Raw genomic sequence first — 18712 nt, 5'->3', positions numbered from 1 at the left:
AAAGGCAGGTTGAACTAACTTCCTCAATCTTTCTCTCCCCTCTTCTGGTTAATTGTGATACTTTCCATATATTCCTGAAGTGGTAATGACTTCAATGCCTTTTTGAAAATTGAGAAATTAAAGCAAGCCTTGGGGAACCATGAAGATAATTTTGAAGTTCACCGCACCACTAATTTCCTCATTCATGTCTACTTTCCGACACATGGATGGCCTGAGATGACCCACCATACCGATCGATTTAACACACTATTTTGGGTAAACAACACTGGCCATCCGATTTAACACACTATTTTGGGTAACATAAAGTTCTCAGGAGTAGTTGGGCATCAAAAGAAAATGATCATTACCAACTATGATGCATCCATGGTCAACCACCTAACCATGCACTTTTTAAAACCACAGACACCCACTATAAACACGAGTGTTTGTGACAGTCTATGCACTTGCAGATATCCAAAACTCAAATGTGATCCATGGGGCTCAATTTGTTTTCGGTGGGGAGCTTACTAATTACTATTACCCTTTTGGTTAGCATTTTGTCGTGCACATTTGAACTTCCAAGGAATGGATTTTCTATTATGAACTTGCTGATGGTGAATCCAGTAGAACACAAATGACTGGAATGGCAATTAAAACTACTAATCATAGTAATAGCAATACTAATAATTTCCTTTCGTAAGTTATGGAAATGTTTCCCCCTTTAAACTAGAAAATGAATTTAGGGATCCGTCCTCTCCCCTCCCTGGTTTTACAAGCTAATCGAAGTTGTCATCTTTATTCATTCATTCCTTCATTTTCTTTTCTTTTTCCCTTTTCATGGCACCCATGGCCATCAAAGTTACTCTCACAATTTGCTAGTAGTTGGTGAATGCGAAATGATCGCTTCAAGCACTTGGAAATGTCTTTCACAGTTTCAGCTTTCACCAAGAGAGCCAATATACAATGTAATGCAGTTTTACATGAGCTGCTGAAACGAACACGAAAGTCCCACCACTTGACACAGAGGTCCTCTCCATCATGCAAGGATCAGCTCTTGCAGTTGTTTTCAGTACTAATGTCTAGAGCTTCTTTAGTGTTCAATCAAAACAAAAATCTACAGAAAAAACCATATCCAGGTAAACTTTAGCCAACTTGAACATCATATGTTTTACAACAATTTTATGGTGCCTAAGCTGATGGAGAATGCAAAAGCAGTGTTTGCTCAACCTTCTTCCCAGTCTATATCATCATCGTCATCCTCTCCAGAAGCAGGAGCTTCAGCATTTAAGTCATTAACCTTAAAACCTTCACTTGTGTTGCCTGCAGTATTGTAGACAACAAGTAATGAACTGGGAGGAGAAGAGTTCAAACGGAAGAAGAAAAACTTCAACAACCTATGAAGTTAAAAGTTTTCTGCACTCCCAAGCAGCCAAATTTGGTATGGCTCAGTCTCTGCAATTTTAGTTTTAGTCCAGGTGATGTATAAAAACACAAGAGAACCCTGAATTAATTTGATTGATCAATATTCAAAATGTGACTTGAATGTCTGGGTAGGGCGATATTAAGGGTGCCAAACCAAATAGAAATAGGAAGAGGAAAACATACTAAACAGTCTTTAATGTTATCAGGAAACTAATTAAACCTAAATATATTCCTAAAATAAGTGCCTCCAAAATCTTTCACTGGCTGTCCCACCTCACCCGTTACAACATTTACAAAGCCAAGCCAGAATGGTTTCATTATAAATGAAACCAGGTTATACCCTAAATATGGAAGTACATATCTTCTTCGAAGGATAAAAAAATGGGAAGCTCCTAATCTATCTCCATATGTGCCCAATGCATCTTAAACATATGCATGCATCATGTGTTTTAATGCCAACAAAACAGGGAATCATATTTCCTCCCGTAGCTCAATAGCATAAGGTTGGAATAGGTTATGTGAATTTGCAGTAATCTGTCCCTATAGCCTGGAGTTGATACAATATACATTGGTCTTCGGAGATGAAAGGCCAGATGCTTTGGAGATGCAGGGCTTCCACAATAATATGATTGGTATTGCTTTCACAGCTTTTTAAAGTGTGTTTAGGATCAAGTTTTGAGCCAAAAGGTTATCTTTTTAACCATGTTTTGAAATCCCAAAAACTCAAAACATATGGTTTTGGAGAAGCAACAATCTGCTGCTTTTTTAAAAACCATGGTTTTGAAAACTCAAATCCCAACATGCACACTTAATGTGCAGCGTTTTTAGTGAGCATGCAAAACAATTGGAGTTCACTTTTATATAAGTTGAGATTTTTTTTCTTTTTCCTCAAGGAGGATGTCTTAACTTCCATTTGTACTCATTCTTTTTAGTCTCTCAATAGTATTGTTCATCTATTAACTAAAGAAAAACGAAAAACAATTTTCACCAATGTAAAGCACAACAAATGCAGGGGCAGGATGCCACTTCCTAGCATGCATAGGATGCATTGACACACCTCCTAGTCCCTAGTGGGATTGGAGAGGATCCCATTCCATTGATAAATATGACATACCTCCAATTGGAGCCTCTTCCCATTCAACGTCATCATCTGGCTCATCATCCTCCTCATGTTTGGATTTCATGCCCACTTGACGATCAGAAGATGATTTGGAAAAACCATTGGAGATGGATGTCTGTAACAATTCCTGTTGTTTCTCAGCAGATTCTTCTGCTTCTCGTTGTTTCTGAAGCAGAGCAGCATAATAAGCTTTAACATACTCATCCTGTCATTTGAAAAGAAGAAGCCAAGTCAAAAGATAAGAAAGTGAGGTTAAAAGAGGAAGCAAAACCATGTATAACAAATCAGAACATGCAAATATAATATCATGCAGGAGACCTTTATCTTGTCATCATTCTCAATAGAAATCTTTTTGTCATCTGAGGGCTCTGCTGCTGCTGAAATGTCATCCATCTTAGACCCCTGCTTGACCTCTCCACGTTGCTCTTTCGTAAGGTTCATTCCCTGCTTGATCATCCATGGTGGTAAAACTTTCAGACCGGCACTTGCAGTTTCAGATTTGAGATCCTCCTTGCCTTCAACACCAGAAAACGAAACTTCAACCTGTCAAAGTTTAGCAATTTATAGCTTGTGAATAATTTAATCAAATATCGAAGCAAATGCTGATGTTAGAAACTTTTACATGGCCAGTGTTCGTAACAAAGACCCAACAAATTTCAATGATTAGCCATAGCATGGTAAATAGAAAATTTTCCATGGAACCAGAAGACTGAAAAAAGAAAAAAAAACTCCTACAAAAAAGGTAAGGTTAAAAAGAACTGAATCACCAAACAGGGAAAAAAAAGACCCTGTCAAAAAGGGAATTCAAAGAATGTCCATTACATCTGACACAGACAATGGTTACAGCTTTGAGGGGTTTTTTTTTTTTCTAACAACTTGCCCTCCCTTTGGTAGAGCTGTCCTTTTCCTTTATCACACAGAGACAAGCACACATGATATATAGAACATTGGTTCCATGATCCTTTTACTGACCATTTGAAATGGATCATTAATGACAATCCAACCAATTATTTATGAAAGAGAAACATGTAATAGATCTCTCTACAGTTAGCGAGGGAGACAGTTTGCCCTTGCCCTCAATGTTTCCTAGTATCATCAGCATTGATTTCCCACTGTAAAAAGAGAGTATGAAATGCTCTGAAAGAGTTATTTAGACCTAAATATATCTATTTGGTGGAATTAATTAATCAGTCAACTCAAAATATCACTTTAAACAGCCACATTGATGGGACAGCAGTTTATAACACATTAAGCATCCCTGTACTAAGAAGGCATCATTTCATCACTGATGCTATCAACTTTGTCAACAACAAGCCCATGATATAACTGAACAAAATGGGCACTATTGACAAAAATGGTTCCGTTTTATCTCGCCAAATTTATAAAGTAAACCAGCCTGTCTGCAGTATGCCTTTCTCGAACCTGGTCATGTCTCAATTGGCATCTATTTGATGCATTAAATTCAACTTGGTGCTGCATGTCAAATGTGCTAGTCAAAATAACACCTGTAACTGATGTTTTCATGACCGATCATAGCCAAGGATGGATGAACTTCACCCAAAAAAAAAGCACTAACAACTTTTCAATTGGGAAAGTTACCATTTAGATATTATACATGCCATTTCAACTATCACATTTGATGTCAAACTTCTAGATTGCCTTAAATAATCACATCACAAGCCAGATAGTTCAAAGGAGTGATTTCATCATATCCATACCACTTTCAAAAGCTTCAACTCGTTTCCCATATGTATGACGGTTTAAGTGGTGGCAAAGTGAAGGGAGTTTGTACATTACACGCCTCTCATGGATTATATCAACACAATACCATACATTATTGTACATGGCACATATCTTTTTTGCTCAAACACCACCTAAACTCATTAAATAAAGATCAACAAACCCAAAAATACTACCAAAAATTCACACTGAATTATTGTCGTGAACACCCAAAACAATAGCTCAAAACACCTAATCTGGTTTGTTAGGTAACATCCAGGTGAGGATGATAAGCCAAAACACTTTATCAAATAAATTTAGCATGCAAGATTACATTAGTTGCCTTAAGAACTTGCAGTAAAGTCTACAAGTTGGAGCAAATGATTCTTCCAATCTCACACTAAAGCCAAAGCTTGAACTAACCTACCGTTGATGGACTGAAGGTTTGACAAGTGAAGTTATGACTCGCTAGAAGAGAAAAAAACACTGATCCCTTTCTTGAAAGAGAGACTGAGAGAAACAGTAAGGTCTGCGTGGTTGGCAAGGTACCATCCACATTCAAGAGATCAGTGAATGATAGACAGAGTAATTGAGAGAGTTATGATTTTGATCAACTCTTTCAAATATGACCCTAATTTATAGCCTTAAAACTTGTCATGCTACCACCACCAAGGCTTGAATTAACCTAGCTTAGATCATATGGAGTTTTCACATGTAAAGCTATGGCTTAACAGATGAGGGAAGCACCCAACTCCTTCATGGCCTGGGAGGCAGTGAATTGGTTTAATTCAAAATGCTTATTACCTAACACCCCATTCACCTTCTAGCCTAAATTTCATCTATTTGGTGCATTAAATTAAAATTGATGGCTTACTAAAAGGCACAATGTTAAATCCAAAGTGCGGCAATACCTTAGCTTATGCTAAACCATTTTTGTCCATTAACTTCATGCAAAAAGCTAACCCTAGAAAATTAAGGATGGCAATAATTTACGATCTCTGAAAGGTGTAGTGCTGCTTGGGTACACCAGAGGCGTTAAAGCTCCCTAGTAGAAGTATCATTTCTATGAAAATAACTTCTACATAAATTTTAGTGTAAGAAACCATATAAAAAGTCCTTATAGTTTATAAAAAACACTGCATGAGTAACAGCAGATATTTTCTGCACTCAAACTTCAAGCAGAAAGAGCGATTGTAGGAGGGACCGAGAAAAGTGTTACCTTTGTCTCTCCCAGAAATGGCATTGGTGTTCCACCATACCCTTGAGAAGATCTGGAGGGATCATTGGAACTAGAATCACCATTTGCAGCACGCCCAGCAGCACTTGCATGAATTTGCCATTCTTGAAGACTCCCAAATTCAGGGACAGGTAAATCTTTCACCCTGCTAAGTTGAGCCATTAATGGCTTAAGTTGTACCTAGCCATTTCAATTTGTCCAGTCATTGAGAAAATAAACCTATAAATTATACAGAAGCAATAATGAGAGCAAGAGTTCACATATCACATGACATTAAGAGTTGGAATGATGTAGCATCCAACAAAACATTCTTGAAATATGCAAATCAACGATCTCAGAAGCTGTGCACAATTCCAGATTTAGAATCTACCTGCATTTTCTTATGTGCATATGAGAACAGAATAGTCAACTAGTTTTTCTCACAACAATGACACCACATCCTGTCATAAGCATGATTAAGAATGTAGAAGTCCATCCTTGTATTTTGTTTTTTTTATTGCATGCAATAAGCACATCAAACATGTTATCAAGATGCAACCCAGTTAATCAACCAAGATGAGGTACTGTGAATGTACCGAACATTGAACACCAATTTTGCTTATCTAAATGTAACACAAAAGGAATATACAAGAGAAAACTACCTTGAGAAAAGAAAACCAGAAGGAAAAGGGGATGGTAAGTCTGAAAAAGAAGAGTTAGGTTTCAAAAATGCCCAGATTTTATGATTCGAAAACATTCATAATGCCTGGGAAAAACATCAGAAGTCAAATCCTCATTGTTATGACATTGTGAAATTCTTTTAGTTGTGAGTAAAATAAAGGATTTGGATCTCCATATGCTCTCTGTTCATGGAGAAATCCAGGAGTAAAAAAGAAAATCAAAAACCAAAAAAGAGTAATAAAGGAACAAAGTTATGGCCACTTGCTCAACTTCACAGCATAGAACCTGCATCACTAATACAGAAACAAAGATATGGCATAGCTAATAAAATAACTCCAACCATACCAAAGAGTAAGAAAGGATATATTTTTGTTATTCAATGACAAACCTTCTGCCAAGAACCTCTTCTATAACTCTATAACAAGCTTTCATTAATAATAAGTAACATTTAAAAAGGAAAAGATTGCTAGCATCCTGAACAAACAAGATAATAGAAATGAATAGCTACCTCCATTTTCTGAAGCATGTCTTTTAATTTTTCACGCCTCCGCCTCCTAGCATTGTCATCTCCATCTCCACCTTCTTGGGCAGCTAACTTGTCACTCTCAGCTACAAGCTCCCCATCACAATTCTCACAGTGGAAGTACTCATCAACTAGAGACATCAAGCGCAGAGCATCCAAAGCATTGTATCTGGTTATATGACATCAAACAAAAAACAAATACCCTCATATGTACAGATAGAGACAAATCCTCTCTCAAAATAAAACAGACAGAAATGAGAACAAAAAAAAAAACACCCATAAATACCTTCTTCCACAGTTGGGGCATGTGTATTCTTGAACAGTGTTCTTGTCTTCCAACTCGTCCTTCAGCTTTTTCCTCATGCGGTGCAGTCTGTACCTAACAACATCATATATCTGGAATCCAAAATTTGTAAAGAAGTCAGCTCAACATTTGGTAAAATAATACAGTGAAAAAGCTGATCAAATGAAGGTTCCTATATTGAGTGTGCATGCACGCACAGAAAGAGAGAGAGGGAGAGAACCTGTGCATAATCTAGACAGCAATAAGAGTGAGTGTGCATCTTGATCTTGTCATCTCCCTCCTTGGTTCTATGCCCATCAGTAGTGTTAGCTACTGCAGCATTATGCATCTTCGCAGCCTTAGCCGTCTGTGACAAACCAAAAGACTAACAATAATGCAGGAGGAAAGATATCCTTAATGAATCAAATGATGGCATCTAAGATTGTGAATAATTTCCACCAAGATTGTTCATTGTTAATAAATGGCACAAAAACTTGGACTGTGAGGACAGGGCTAGATTAATGTAAGAGGAAACTAGGAAGTTCGACAATTGGAAACTCAAAACACAAAAAAAGCCTCTCATGCGAGAGATAACAAATGTATCCCTAGGCCCTAAAAATCCTCTCTTCTCTTCTTTTTCCTTAGCTCAAGCACTGTACATAAGGATAATGACCACAAAAGGAAAATAAGGCTGAAATCTAAAACAATTAAATAAGAAAAAACAAGAAAAGAGCAAAGTTGTACTTCCTTATTAGCAAATATTACTTCAATAAACATGGTTCGGGAATGAATTCTGTGGCGAGAAAAAAGAAAGAGAAATAAAATGCTTCAGTGGCACAACAAAATACAAACTTTAATTCCAGATTTCCCACAATTAATGACTTTTTTTATCCTGCAGTCTATCAACCAGACTAAATTGATGCAAACAAAGTAAAACATCAACCTCTTTCCTATGATCCCGGGTCACGAGTTTTTCTTCCTCGAAAAACCGCAGAGTCCGACGAAGTTGCTTCGAGTGTAATTTCAACTCCTTGGCCAAATCTTCTTCCCTTACCCATTGTCGTCTGTGATCCAATATATATCACAATCACAACTAACCATATTAAAATACACTAAAACCTTAAGTCAAATCCCCAAACTATTATCTATACACATGACCTTATAAATCACATATTAATTAATTACAAAAAAAAGTTTACAAAAATTTAAGGAAAAAAAAAGTTACTTCTACTTCTAAAAGTTAAACTGATTAGTAAAATGAAAACAAGTATGCTCAAAATCAATTACAAGAGAAAGCGAGAGAAGCTGCACCTAGTGAGAGCGTCAAGCACTACCACAGCGATGCCCCTATTATCACTCCGTCCCGTTTTGGGTTGATTATCTCCTTTTGTTGTTATATCATCATAAAATGCTCGAGCCGCAAGCTTCACAAGCCTGTTTTGTTTTGTTTTTTTGACAAACAAAATTGAAATTGGAAAGGAAAACAGTTAGTAATTAAGTCGAGTTATGTACTAATTAAGTTTTATACGGTTAGTAATTAAGTCTAGTTATGTACTAATTAAGTTTTATTGAATCGACGAGTTGGTTACCTATTGAAAGGCTCGATACTCATGTTGACGAATTTTAGGGTTTCATAAGTTCAATGATTTGATTTTCAACTGCTACTGGTTTTGGAAGTGAAAGTTGCTTGTAGACGAAGAGAGAGAGGCAGTAGTGGTGGCAGTTTGAGAGGAATAGTAGAGATTGATCGTAGAAATGGGATGAAGGGAGGGGGGAAGGACTGATTTCTTTATTTGTCCTGTTTTTACTCTTTTTTCACTTCTGTATGTGCTTCGTTTATTTTTATAAATGCAGTCGTACCTCGGGGGCTTTCTTCGAATTTATTAACTAGTTTTGACCCGAACTCTGCCATGGTTCGGATAAAAAAATAATAATAATAATAATAAATGATTTTTAATAAACGCACCGGAAAAAAAAAAAAACCTTGTATTACATATTTAAAAAATATTTGATAGTATGATAGTGGTTACTTTTCAAATAATTTTTCGTATTGAAATTTATGTCAATAATTTTTTTTATTTTTTAAAAATTATTTTTGATATCAGCACATCAAAACAATCCAAAACATACAAACCATATTAAATTTAAAAAAAACAAAAAAAATTGAATTTTTTAGAAACGCGGTTTGCACCACGTTCCTAAACGGTTTCTTAATCATTGACCCCGAGTTATTTAATCAAAAATAAAAAATTTAAAAATATCTCAAAGTTTAATTTTTAATTTTTAATTATGATAAAATTTTAAAAAAAAACAAATCAAGATAACTAGACATAAACAAAAGGGAAGAAAATCATGAAACTCAATTAAAAACACAATATCAAATTATGAGATGAAAAAAAAAGTCCAACAAAAAAAATATCAACACTTGTTAACATATAAAACTCATGTCCTAATCCACTTGATCGGAAGTATCAAACATAAACAAATCATGAAAATCAATTCTCAATAAATTAAATTTTAAAAAATAAAATTTTAAAAATCACACAAAAAGATCCAAAAGAAAAAAATAATTAAAACCCAAAACAACGATGTTGATTAAGTTAGGTTAAACCGCCAAACCCACGGACCAGACCATGAGATCAGAATAACCCTATAAAAGTAAAAACAAAGAAAACCATGAAGCCTATTTTTTTTTTAAAAAAAAAAAAGAGTCACTGTTAAGTAATGAGATCGAAAAAGAAAATAAGTCTAGAAAACAAATGAATTGAACTCGTGTTAGCTTAGAAAACCTATAACTAGAAAAATCATGAAGTTCAAATTTCAATAAATCAAATGTCAATTAATGAAATTAAAAAAAATCAATAAAAAAATAGTAATCAAATGAACGAGAATCAAATTTGAAAAAAAAAACAAATTAGAGCATGAATAATTTTGAATTGAACAACTAAATTGAAAAGAAAAATTAATTTCACGGAAGAATTAAAGAAGAAATCTTAAAATGAGAACCAAATTTAAAAAAAAATAACAAATTAAAAATTTTGATTAAAAAATGAAATTGAAAATAATTGAAAGTTTACAAAAGAGAGAAAAAATTGAAGGAAAACAAAGAATTATGACCAAACTTTAAAGATAAAATTAGATTGAAGGATACAATTGAAAAAAATAACTAACAAAAGGGCTAATGATGAAAATCAAAAAATCAAAAAAATAAGGATTAATACTCAAATATACTTAACTAAGGGGATACCTTGAAATTTTAAAAGTCAAACATGAATTTTGAGGGAAGAGAAAGAAAAGAGAAAATAGCTCTAACGACAATCCATCTAGCAAAACCCAAAACACGCTACCTATGGAGGAAGAGAACGCCTTAAGTAATCGACTAACAAGGAGGAAGAGAACGCCTTTTTCAGCATCGAATAACTCTTCACATGCCGGCTGCCACCTTAGCTTCGTGGCTCCTTTCATGCGTTTCCGCATGTGAGGCACATATTTGATAAGTTTGAATTTTTAATATTTTTTAATTATTATAAAAGATCAATTTACCTCTTTACAAATTTGATTATAATGAAAAAATCAGAAGATGATCCCAAAATAAGTTTTAATTAATTTTGAATTCAAAAGTAATTTAATAAATTCATTGTGGGAAAAAATGTGAATTTTTAAAAACTCTCATAACAACCAATTATCTTTTTTTTATTTATAAGGGCAATAAAGATATTTCATTGTTCTAAAAATTTTTGCAAAGACTTTTGTACCTCTTTTGAAAAAAAATGACAAATGAATCACATAAAAAAGATTATTTTATTCTTGAGATGAGTCTTCTTGATTGATTTATTGAGGGGAAAAATCATTAATTCACTATTACAATCCATAATAAACTATTTTTTGTGCTACAATGATTTTTCCATGCCCTATAGGCTTTTTCGATGCATTTTCTTTCATTCAAAATTATAAGTGTAAATCAAAAGGTTTACACAAGCATTTAATTAAATAAATTAATAATTATTTGTGTAAATAAGTGAAAAAATATCATTAATTATATCTAAAATTGAAATTGAAAAAATCAAGAAGTATATGTAAATTAAGATATTTGATCCAGCAACATAGGATATTTACTTAATTGTGTTTATGAATTTGTTTACTAAAATGATTTTCTTATTCAATCACAAAATAATAGAAACAGACACACACGTGAAATTATTAAATAAAAAAAAATATCATACAAGATTACACATATTAGAAATATTATCTAAAAATAAATATTTTTATTTTTTAAAATAAATTTCATCTATATAAAACAAAACAAAAATACAGATAAATCAAAATAATATCTTCAAAAAATAAACACACGTTTTTTTTAAAAAAAAAACTCAATTCAAAACAAGCAAAATAAGCAAATCAAAAAAGTATAGAGAATGGATATTAATCAAAACATAAATAAATAATTTTTTAAAAAAAAACATAAAAATAGGTATCAATTAAAATAAAAAAACAAAATTAGAATAAGAAAATAATAAAAAGACATCGATAATTTAGGTGTCGCAAATGCATTTAAAAAATATAAATGACTCGAGTTATAGGCTTGACCGGATTTAATGAGTTGATTTTGTTTTAATTACATAATAAGAAAATAGGCAACAATAACAAAGAAACAAAATTTTTATAAAAAATGAGATCACGATAACTTGAAGGGAAAAAAAACATTGTAAACACGAAAATGGATAAAAAAAACAGCATAAGTCAACTCAAGTTTGCATCATAGATATGTAATCTATATAATAAAAGGGCGAGCCAACATAGATTAACTTGTAGTTGAGGTTATGAGATCGGGATAACCCGACAAAAAAGAAATTAAAAAAAACCACAAAACAATTTTTTTTTAAAAAAAAAAACAATGGTGAACAATTAAGTAGAAAAAGAAAATGAACTGAAAACTATGTAAACCCGCATTAATATTTTAGACCCGTGCCTTAGATCATTATACTGGAAATATCGTAAATGGAAAAATCATGAATAATAAAACTGAGAAAACAATTCATTACACAAAAAGAATCCAACAAAATATGTGAAAATTAAAATAAAACATAAATGAAAGGGCAAAAATTGTTTTTTGTTGAAAGGTTATATTGAAAAGAAAAATAACTTTAATAAAAGTAAAAAATCAAAAAAGTGAGAATCAAATAAAAAAGTACACCATAAAATTTGATTTCATGATGAAATTGAAAACAATAAAACTTTAATAAAAAGACCAAGAAAAACAAATTAGAAATCAAAGAATAAGAACCGATCAAAAAAGATAATTTATAACAAATTGTAATTGAATAACTAAATTGAAAATAAACAATAAAATTTTAAAATGGTCAAGAAAAAAAAATAAAGACTAAGATTGAAACACCAAAAATAAAGAGGATAAAAATTTATTTTTTTAGAAGAAAAGAGAAAAGAAAAAAAAATCATTGGTGACAACCCATCCATCATTGAGTAATTTTGAGAAACATCTCTATATTTTATATTATGCTCTCATAAATGTTGTTCATATTTGTTTATATTGCACAAGAAATAAAAACTAATCATTAATGTGTGTTTTTTAATGCATTAACAATACAAGAAAATGATTTCCCAATGCCTACTAAATCAAAGAAATCCAATTTGATAGTAATTTAATGACTTAAAAAGTTGTTAATTTTAAATTAATTATACTTTTTTTTTCATTTTAAATTATTACTAAATCCTTAACCAGCTCCATAATACGAGTCAAATCATTATTTAAAAAACATAAAAAAAAATAAGGTTAATGCACAATAAGCCAAATATATAAGGATGGAAAAACAAAGTCAATTTAAAAAATAACAAAAAACTCAGCTAAAGTTAACCCAGGTAAACCCGCTACTTAAGTCATAAGAACTGAATTACCCCATAGAAAGAAAATTGAGAAAAATGACAACACCCAGGTCTCAACCAACCCGTTGTTGAAGTATGAAATTTAAAAAGAAATAATTTTAAAAGAAAAATAGCAATGTTAACGTAAGTTAACCTGATAAATTTGTCACCCAAGTTATAAGATCAATATAACTTAATAGAAAGCAAATAAAAAAATGAAGCCCAACAAACTAAACCCGTAACTTGAGTCATGAGAATGAGATTACTCAATATAGAGAAAAATGAAAAAAAAAATTCAAGGTTGAGCTCACAACTAACTTACAATTAAAGGATGAAATTGAAAAGATACAATTTCAAAAGAAAAACAAAAATACAATATGAGTTAACCCAAGTTAAGTTGACAAACCCACTACCCTAATCACTAGATCGAGATAACTTACTAGAAAGTAAATCATAAAAAATCATAAAATCTAATTACAACCAAACTAAACTTATGACTCGAGTCATAGGAATGAGATTACCCCATAGAAAGCAAAAACAAAAAACGAAGTCTAACTCCCAACCACCCTGTTGCTACCTAATTTTTTACCCATGTTTTTGATAAATTTTTAGAAAAAAACCAAAAATAGCAAAAAAAAATGAAAATCTCAAAAAAAATGTATTTTTTGATATATTTGCATCATTTTTAACATTTTCAACGTCATCTCAGAAGAATTTAAATTTGCAAAGGTATTTTGAACGCGTTCAACTTTTAACGTGTTAAGTTTACAATCACTGATTTTTCTTATTGAGTCGACGTTGGTATTGTTTGTTTTTAAAATAAATTTAAAATACAAAAAAAAAAGTTGAGGGACCGATGTGATTGTGGCCAAGCCACACTTCTCCTATAAATACCAGTCTACAGTGAAAAAAAAGGTGAGGGGAGAAAAAATTGAGGAATTTAGGGAACCACAAAAAAGAAAAAAAAACCTAAACCTAAAGATTTTCCTTTTTCTCCCGGACCGCCGCTCCCCCTTTTCCTCTGGTTCTCTCTCAAACCGAAGGAAGCCCTCTTCCTCTACCAAACCAGCCATCACCGTTCCTATTGCGATGTTGCGGATGCACAAATTAATTACCCTAACTTAAAACACATTTAATAGTATAGAGCAAGTAAGGGGTCGATCCCACGAGGAAGGTTTAGTTTAAATTTTTATACTATACGTTATACAACTGGGGGGGAGTTTGATTTGTAATGATTCAAACTATGGTAGAAATTAAACTAGCAAACAAAATCAATTAAAACTGAAATTTATCAAGAAAACAAACCTTGGTCGCAAGCACACATCCACCTACAGAAATCAAAACCGATCCTTGAAACGAAACTCCAATTTATATTCTGAATTTTTATCTTTTCTTAATGTTGGTTAATTAACGGATCCGCCGTATAACTAGCCCTAACCAACAAACAATCACAGTGTCCGCACTAATGATTTAATCCAATGGTAGCCTTAAGATCTAGATAAATTCATTAATCTTAATAACTAAGTTGTTTGCTTGTGTTGCTTTGATCGAATGTTCTCCCTAAGTTTAATAACGTAGTTCCGCTACAATTATCAAGCTTAGTTGCTTCACAAGTTTATATACCACAACTCTGGTTTTGATATCAAACTTAGCAATAGATTGTTCATAATAATAACTTAGAGTTCACTCTAGCAATTAAAATAAACAATCATAGGAAATATGCATAGGAAAACAAACATACTCATTCATAATACAAACTGAAAATAAATGGAAGAATAAATCTCACAGTTCTTGAAATCTAAAGGTTTTTGCGTTTTTGCAACCAAGAAAACGAGCTTAGCCTTGCATATCTATTGAACAACTACTCCTAAAGATGGAAGAATACATGATTTCTGATTTGTAGAGGGGAGAGTTTGTGTTTCTTCTCTTATGGTTGCACCCCCTCTTTCTTTTATTCTACTGCACTCTCTTTTCTTCCCTTTTGGCTCTCTTAATAGCATAAACTTAGCTGTCTATTTATAGACAAATTGTAAGTAAGAAAAGTCAAAGTTCAAGTGTGAACATCTATAGATGGTGGTAGTGTGAAGGCGACTGGTTGCACCCCCTGTTTGTTGAACTTTCTTGCAGGGCGCGTGGAGAAGACGCGCCGCCACTGTTCCAGCACTGTTCTCGAGGATTTATTTATTTTTCTGTAATTTTCAGACATTGTTGTGTATATTTAGATTACTAGTGTTTGATTTATTTTGAACATTTGATATTTTGTAATATATAAAAGTGATGTGTAAGTTGAGCATTGACACATATTATACCATCAGGAAGGGCTTGCCTAACTGCGTATAGAAGGAAGATAATGGTCTAACATTGGAGGAAGCCGTATATGTCGTTAGAGAGTGATGACTTCCACCACATGTGCCAACTTCTTTCTCTCTAACTACCTACCCCAGTCCCTGTCTTGCTTTTTTTATTTTCAAATGTGGTCCATCGGGCCTTAATTATTTTAGCCTAATACAACTGAACTTTATTTTGTGAAATCGAGCATCAACTGCATGTTAGAGTTTTTCCTTGACACCGCGGGATCTCCATTTCTAAGCAACCATAAAACATTGTTAAGTTGAGTCCGAAATAAACTAAATTTAAAATGATTAAATTGGAAAAAATATTGAGTGACCAAAAGAAATTTAAGGCTAATCTTTTACTTGATCAAGTAATTCAATCCTTGATTATTTTAAGGATAAAGGGTTGAATATTTGCCTATTGTTCAAACTTGGTCCTCATAGATCTAATTATTTCAAATCAACAAAATTTCTTTTAATTGGATGAAACTAAGCACAATTGTTTTTTTTACACCCCTAAATCTTATAATCTAGGCATCCAAAACAAATAGCCAAGTCAAATTGCAAATAAATGCAACTACAAAGGAACAAATCAAGGTTGTCAATTCCGTTTCGGTAAGTGTTTCGTTTTTTTAATTGAAATGGAATGTTTTCAGTTTCGGAGTGTTTCGGCGTGCCGTTTCGGGGTTGTACTGTTTATATATATATATATATATATTCAACAAACATAATTTAAATTCAAGATAAATTAAATATAAATTATGCAATACAAACACAATGCCAAACAAATATAATTTTAAAATTTAAAATATTTCTAAATAGTCAAGATTAAATAGATCTTTAACTTAAAGTAATTCAACTTAAACAAAATATCAAAATATTATGAAAGTAAAATGTTTTAACACAAATATTTTAAATATAAAGTTAGGTCAATGTTATCAAGGCTAATGGAATCTAAAACATCCCTTATTTTGCTTAAATTTCTACAAAGTATAAACATGAAAAAAACAACTTGAATATAAACCATATATATTAGTGATAAATCTAATTTTAAAAAATTAATATCATTGTTAATGAAAATAGTAATAATAATTTTCAATATTATTATTAATATTATTGTTATTGAAAATAGTAATGAAAAAGAGCTTTTTATAATTGGGTGATTTAATTAATTAAATTGAACAAGGTTCAATTTGATTCAATGGCTTTTCAAGAGCGGAACAGAACATGTGGAATGAAACCGGAACGTTCCAGGCGGAATTTAGCCAAAAAATTGGGAACGGACCGAGATTTGAAATAAGATGAAATTTGTTCCGTTTTATTCTGTTTTTTGAATTGGTATGAAATATTTTGGCCATTCCGGGCGAAACAGAACGAAATTGACAACCTTGGAACAAATAGGAAAAAAAATTAAGGGATCAAAATAAAAAAATCAAAGGACTAAAGTGAAAAAAATATATTATGGATTACTATTGTAATTCACAGTAACATGAGCGTGGGTGAACAAGAATTTCCTCATATTATGAGTTTTTTCTTAATACAATAGGATCCCCATTTCTAAGCAGCCAAAAAACATTATTAAGTTGAATTCCAAATAAACTAAATTTAAAAGGATTAAATTAAAAAACAATTGAGTGATAAAAAAATTAGGGCTGATCTTTAACCTAATTATGCAATTCAATCCATGATTATTTAAAGAAAAAATGGCTGAATATTTGCCTATTGTTTAAATTTGGTCCCTGAACCTCCAATTATTCCAAATCATTAAGATTTCATTTAATTGGTTTACACCACACATAAACTGAGCAATTTTTTTTTCTAACACCCAAGATCCCATAATTTAGGCATCTAAAATGAATAGTCAAGTAAAATTTCAAATAAATGTAACTTCTAAGAAATAAATTGAAAGAAAATTATTGTTTACTATTGCAATCCATAATAACACTGGGTAATAAATAAAGCAAGGATCATATGTATAAAACAGACACATAGGATCTCAAGTTAATTTTTAACATAAAAGAAAGAAAATATTGTTAGTGCATTTCACTATATCACGATTCTCTTGGTCGAGAAATGTAAATGTAAATAACAGCGTTGGGCCTAGATGGATACCCAATTGTTGGGTTCTTTTGCCAAGCATGATCCAATGATGTTGGGTCCTGCTGCCTAGCAGTGTTAGGCTTTGATAGATATCTAGCTGTTGGATCCTTTTGTCAAGGCCTTAGTTTATTGGGCATGACACTGCTGTTAAATGCAATGATAGTGGGTCTAGGTGACTAGCAGACCCTAGCAGTGGTGGGCCCAGCTGAAGCATGACCCATTGAAGGTGGGCCCTACTTCCAATGATAACTATGGCTGTCATGAAAATATATTTTTTGATTTGTTATATTTTTTAAACTATTAAAATACATTGAAAAAATCTATATAAATAATTTTTTATGAAAAATAAAAATATTTATCCCGTGGTGGGGCAAAGGTTACATAGCTAGTAACATGATAAATCTCATTGGTTTAACAAGAAGTGCAAGAAAACAGAAATACATAAATAAAACTAACCTAAAGAGAAATGAGATTGCTTGTGTATATGGTTTGGTTTTAAAACTATCGTTGTTGTTGTTCATGTATCTCTTTTATATCTCTCAATTGTTCTTCTCCTTTCAATTTTCATGAAATAAATTATGTTAAAACAACATTAATTAGGACAAAAAAAAACAAAAAGAACAACATAGAGAAAGAAATGCATATAAGACAAGCAAAGCCACGTAAAATTAAAAACAAAGGAGACCAATTAACCAAGCACACAAAATCATATATTAGGTGCAATTTATGCAAAACCATTAATGTGGGTGTCCAGACTAACTTGTATATACTTGGATTAATCTCACGGACCCTAAAGTTAACGACTATATAAGTCTCCATTGGCTCTGATGTTTGTTGAATTTAAACTGGTAAATACGAGAGATAAAGTGACTGAGAGAAAGAGTGGGGGAGGGATTCGAGTTTAATTTATCCTTCAAGGTGAGAAGAAAGTTTAATATTTATACTCATTTTTTTTTCAACTCGATTTAATTTTGTTTAAATTGGCATGATTAGATTTTTTAAAATTGAAACTGAACTAGATTTTTTTGTTTTAAATTGATTAATTTAATATTTTTATTTGATTTTTTCAATATTTTTATTTAATTTTTTTCTCACCTCTAACCTACACCTATTGTAATGAAAATATAATAAAAAAATAATATTTTCACGTAGAAATAGTATAATTATAAAATTTTATCAATTGTTTTTATTGTAATAGTGGCAAAATTATAATTTTTAATTTTTTTTATAAAACAAGTTTTTCTTATTTTTTTTATACTTGACACTTGACCTATTTATTATTATTTATTTTTTTAATATTTATTTTTTTTGTAATTTTTCCTTTTCTTTCTTTGCATTTTTTTGCCGGAAAAAAAATTATTTTATATTTTTTACACTTTGAATATTTATCATTCTACATTTAACATATTTATACCTTTTTTTGTTTTTATTTTTATTCTTTTGTAATTTATTTTTT

General features: G+C 31.7%; 1 protein-coding gene across 1 annotated transcript; it reads right to left on the bottom strand.

The window, feature by feature from the left end:
- Positions 1-892: 892 nt before the first annotated feature.
- Positions 893-8792, bottom strand: LOC133675176 (uncharacterized). Its single transcript, XM_062096466.1, has 10 exons — positions 8533-8792; positions 8255-8377; positions 7887-8007; positions 7185-7310; positions 6947-7056; positions 6646-6829; positions 5460-5657; positions 2840-3064; positions 2516-2726; positions 893-1299 (listed from the first exon to the last, which is right to left on the bottom strand). Exons 1-10 carry the CDS (start codon positions 8553-8555, stop codon positions 1202-1204), a joined length of 1419 nt encoding a protein of 472 aa, XP_061952450.1. The 5' UTR covers positions 8556-8792; the 3' UTR covers positions 893-1201.
- Positions 8793-18712: the final 9920 nt, after the last annotated feature.

This window comes from Populus nigra, chromosome 16 (genome assembly GCF_951802175.1).
Source record: "Populus nigra chromosome 16, ddPopNigr1.1, whole genome shotgun sequence".
NCBI classification, from domain to species: Eukaryota; Viridiplantae; Streptophyta; class Magnoliopsida; order Malpighiales; family Salicaceae; genus Populus; species Populus nigra.
Note: the sequence above shows the minus strand (reverse complement) of the source record. Positions and strands in the feature narration are given on the sequence as shown.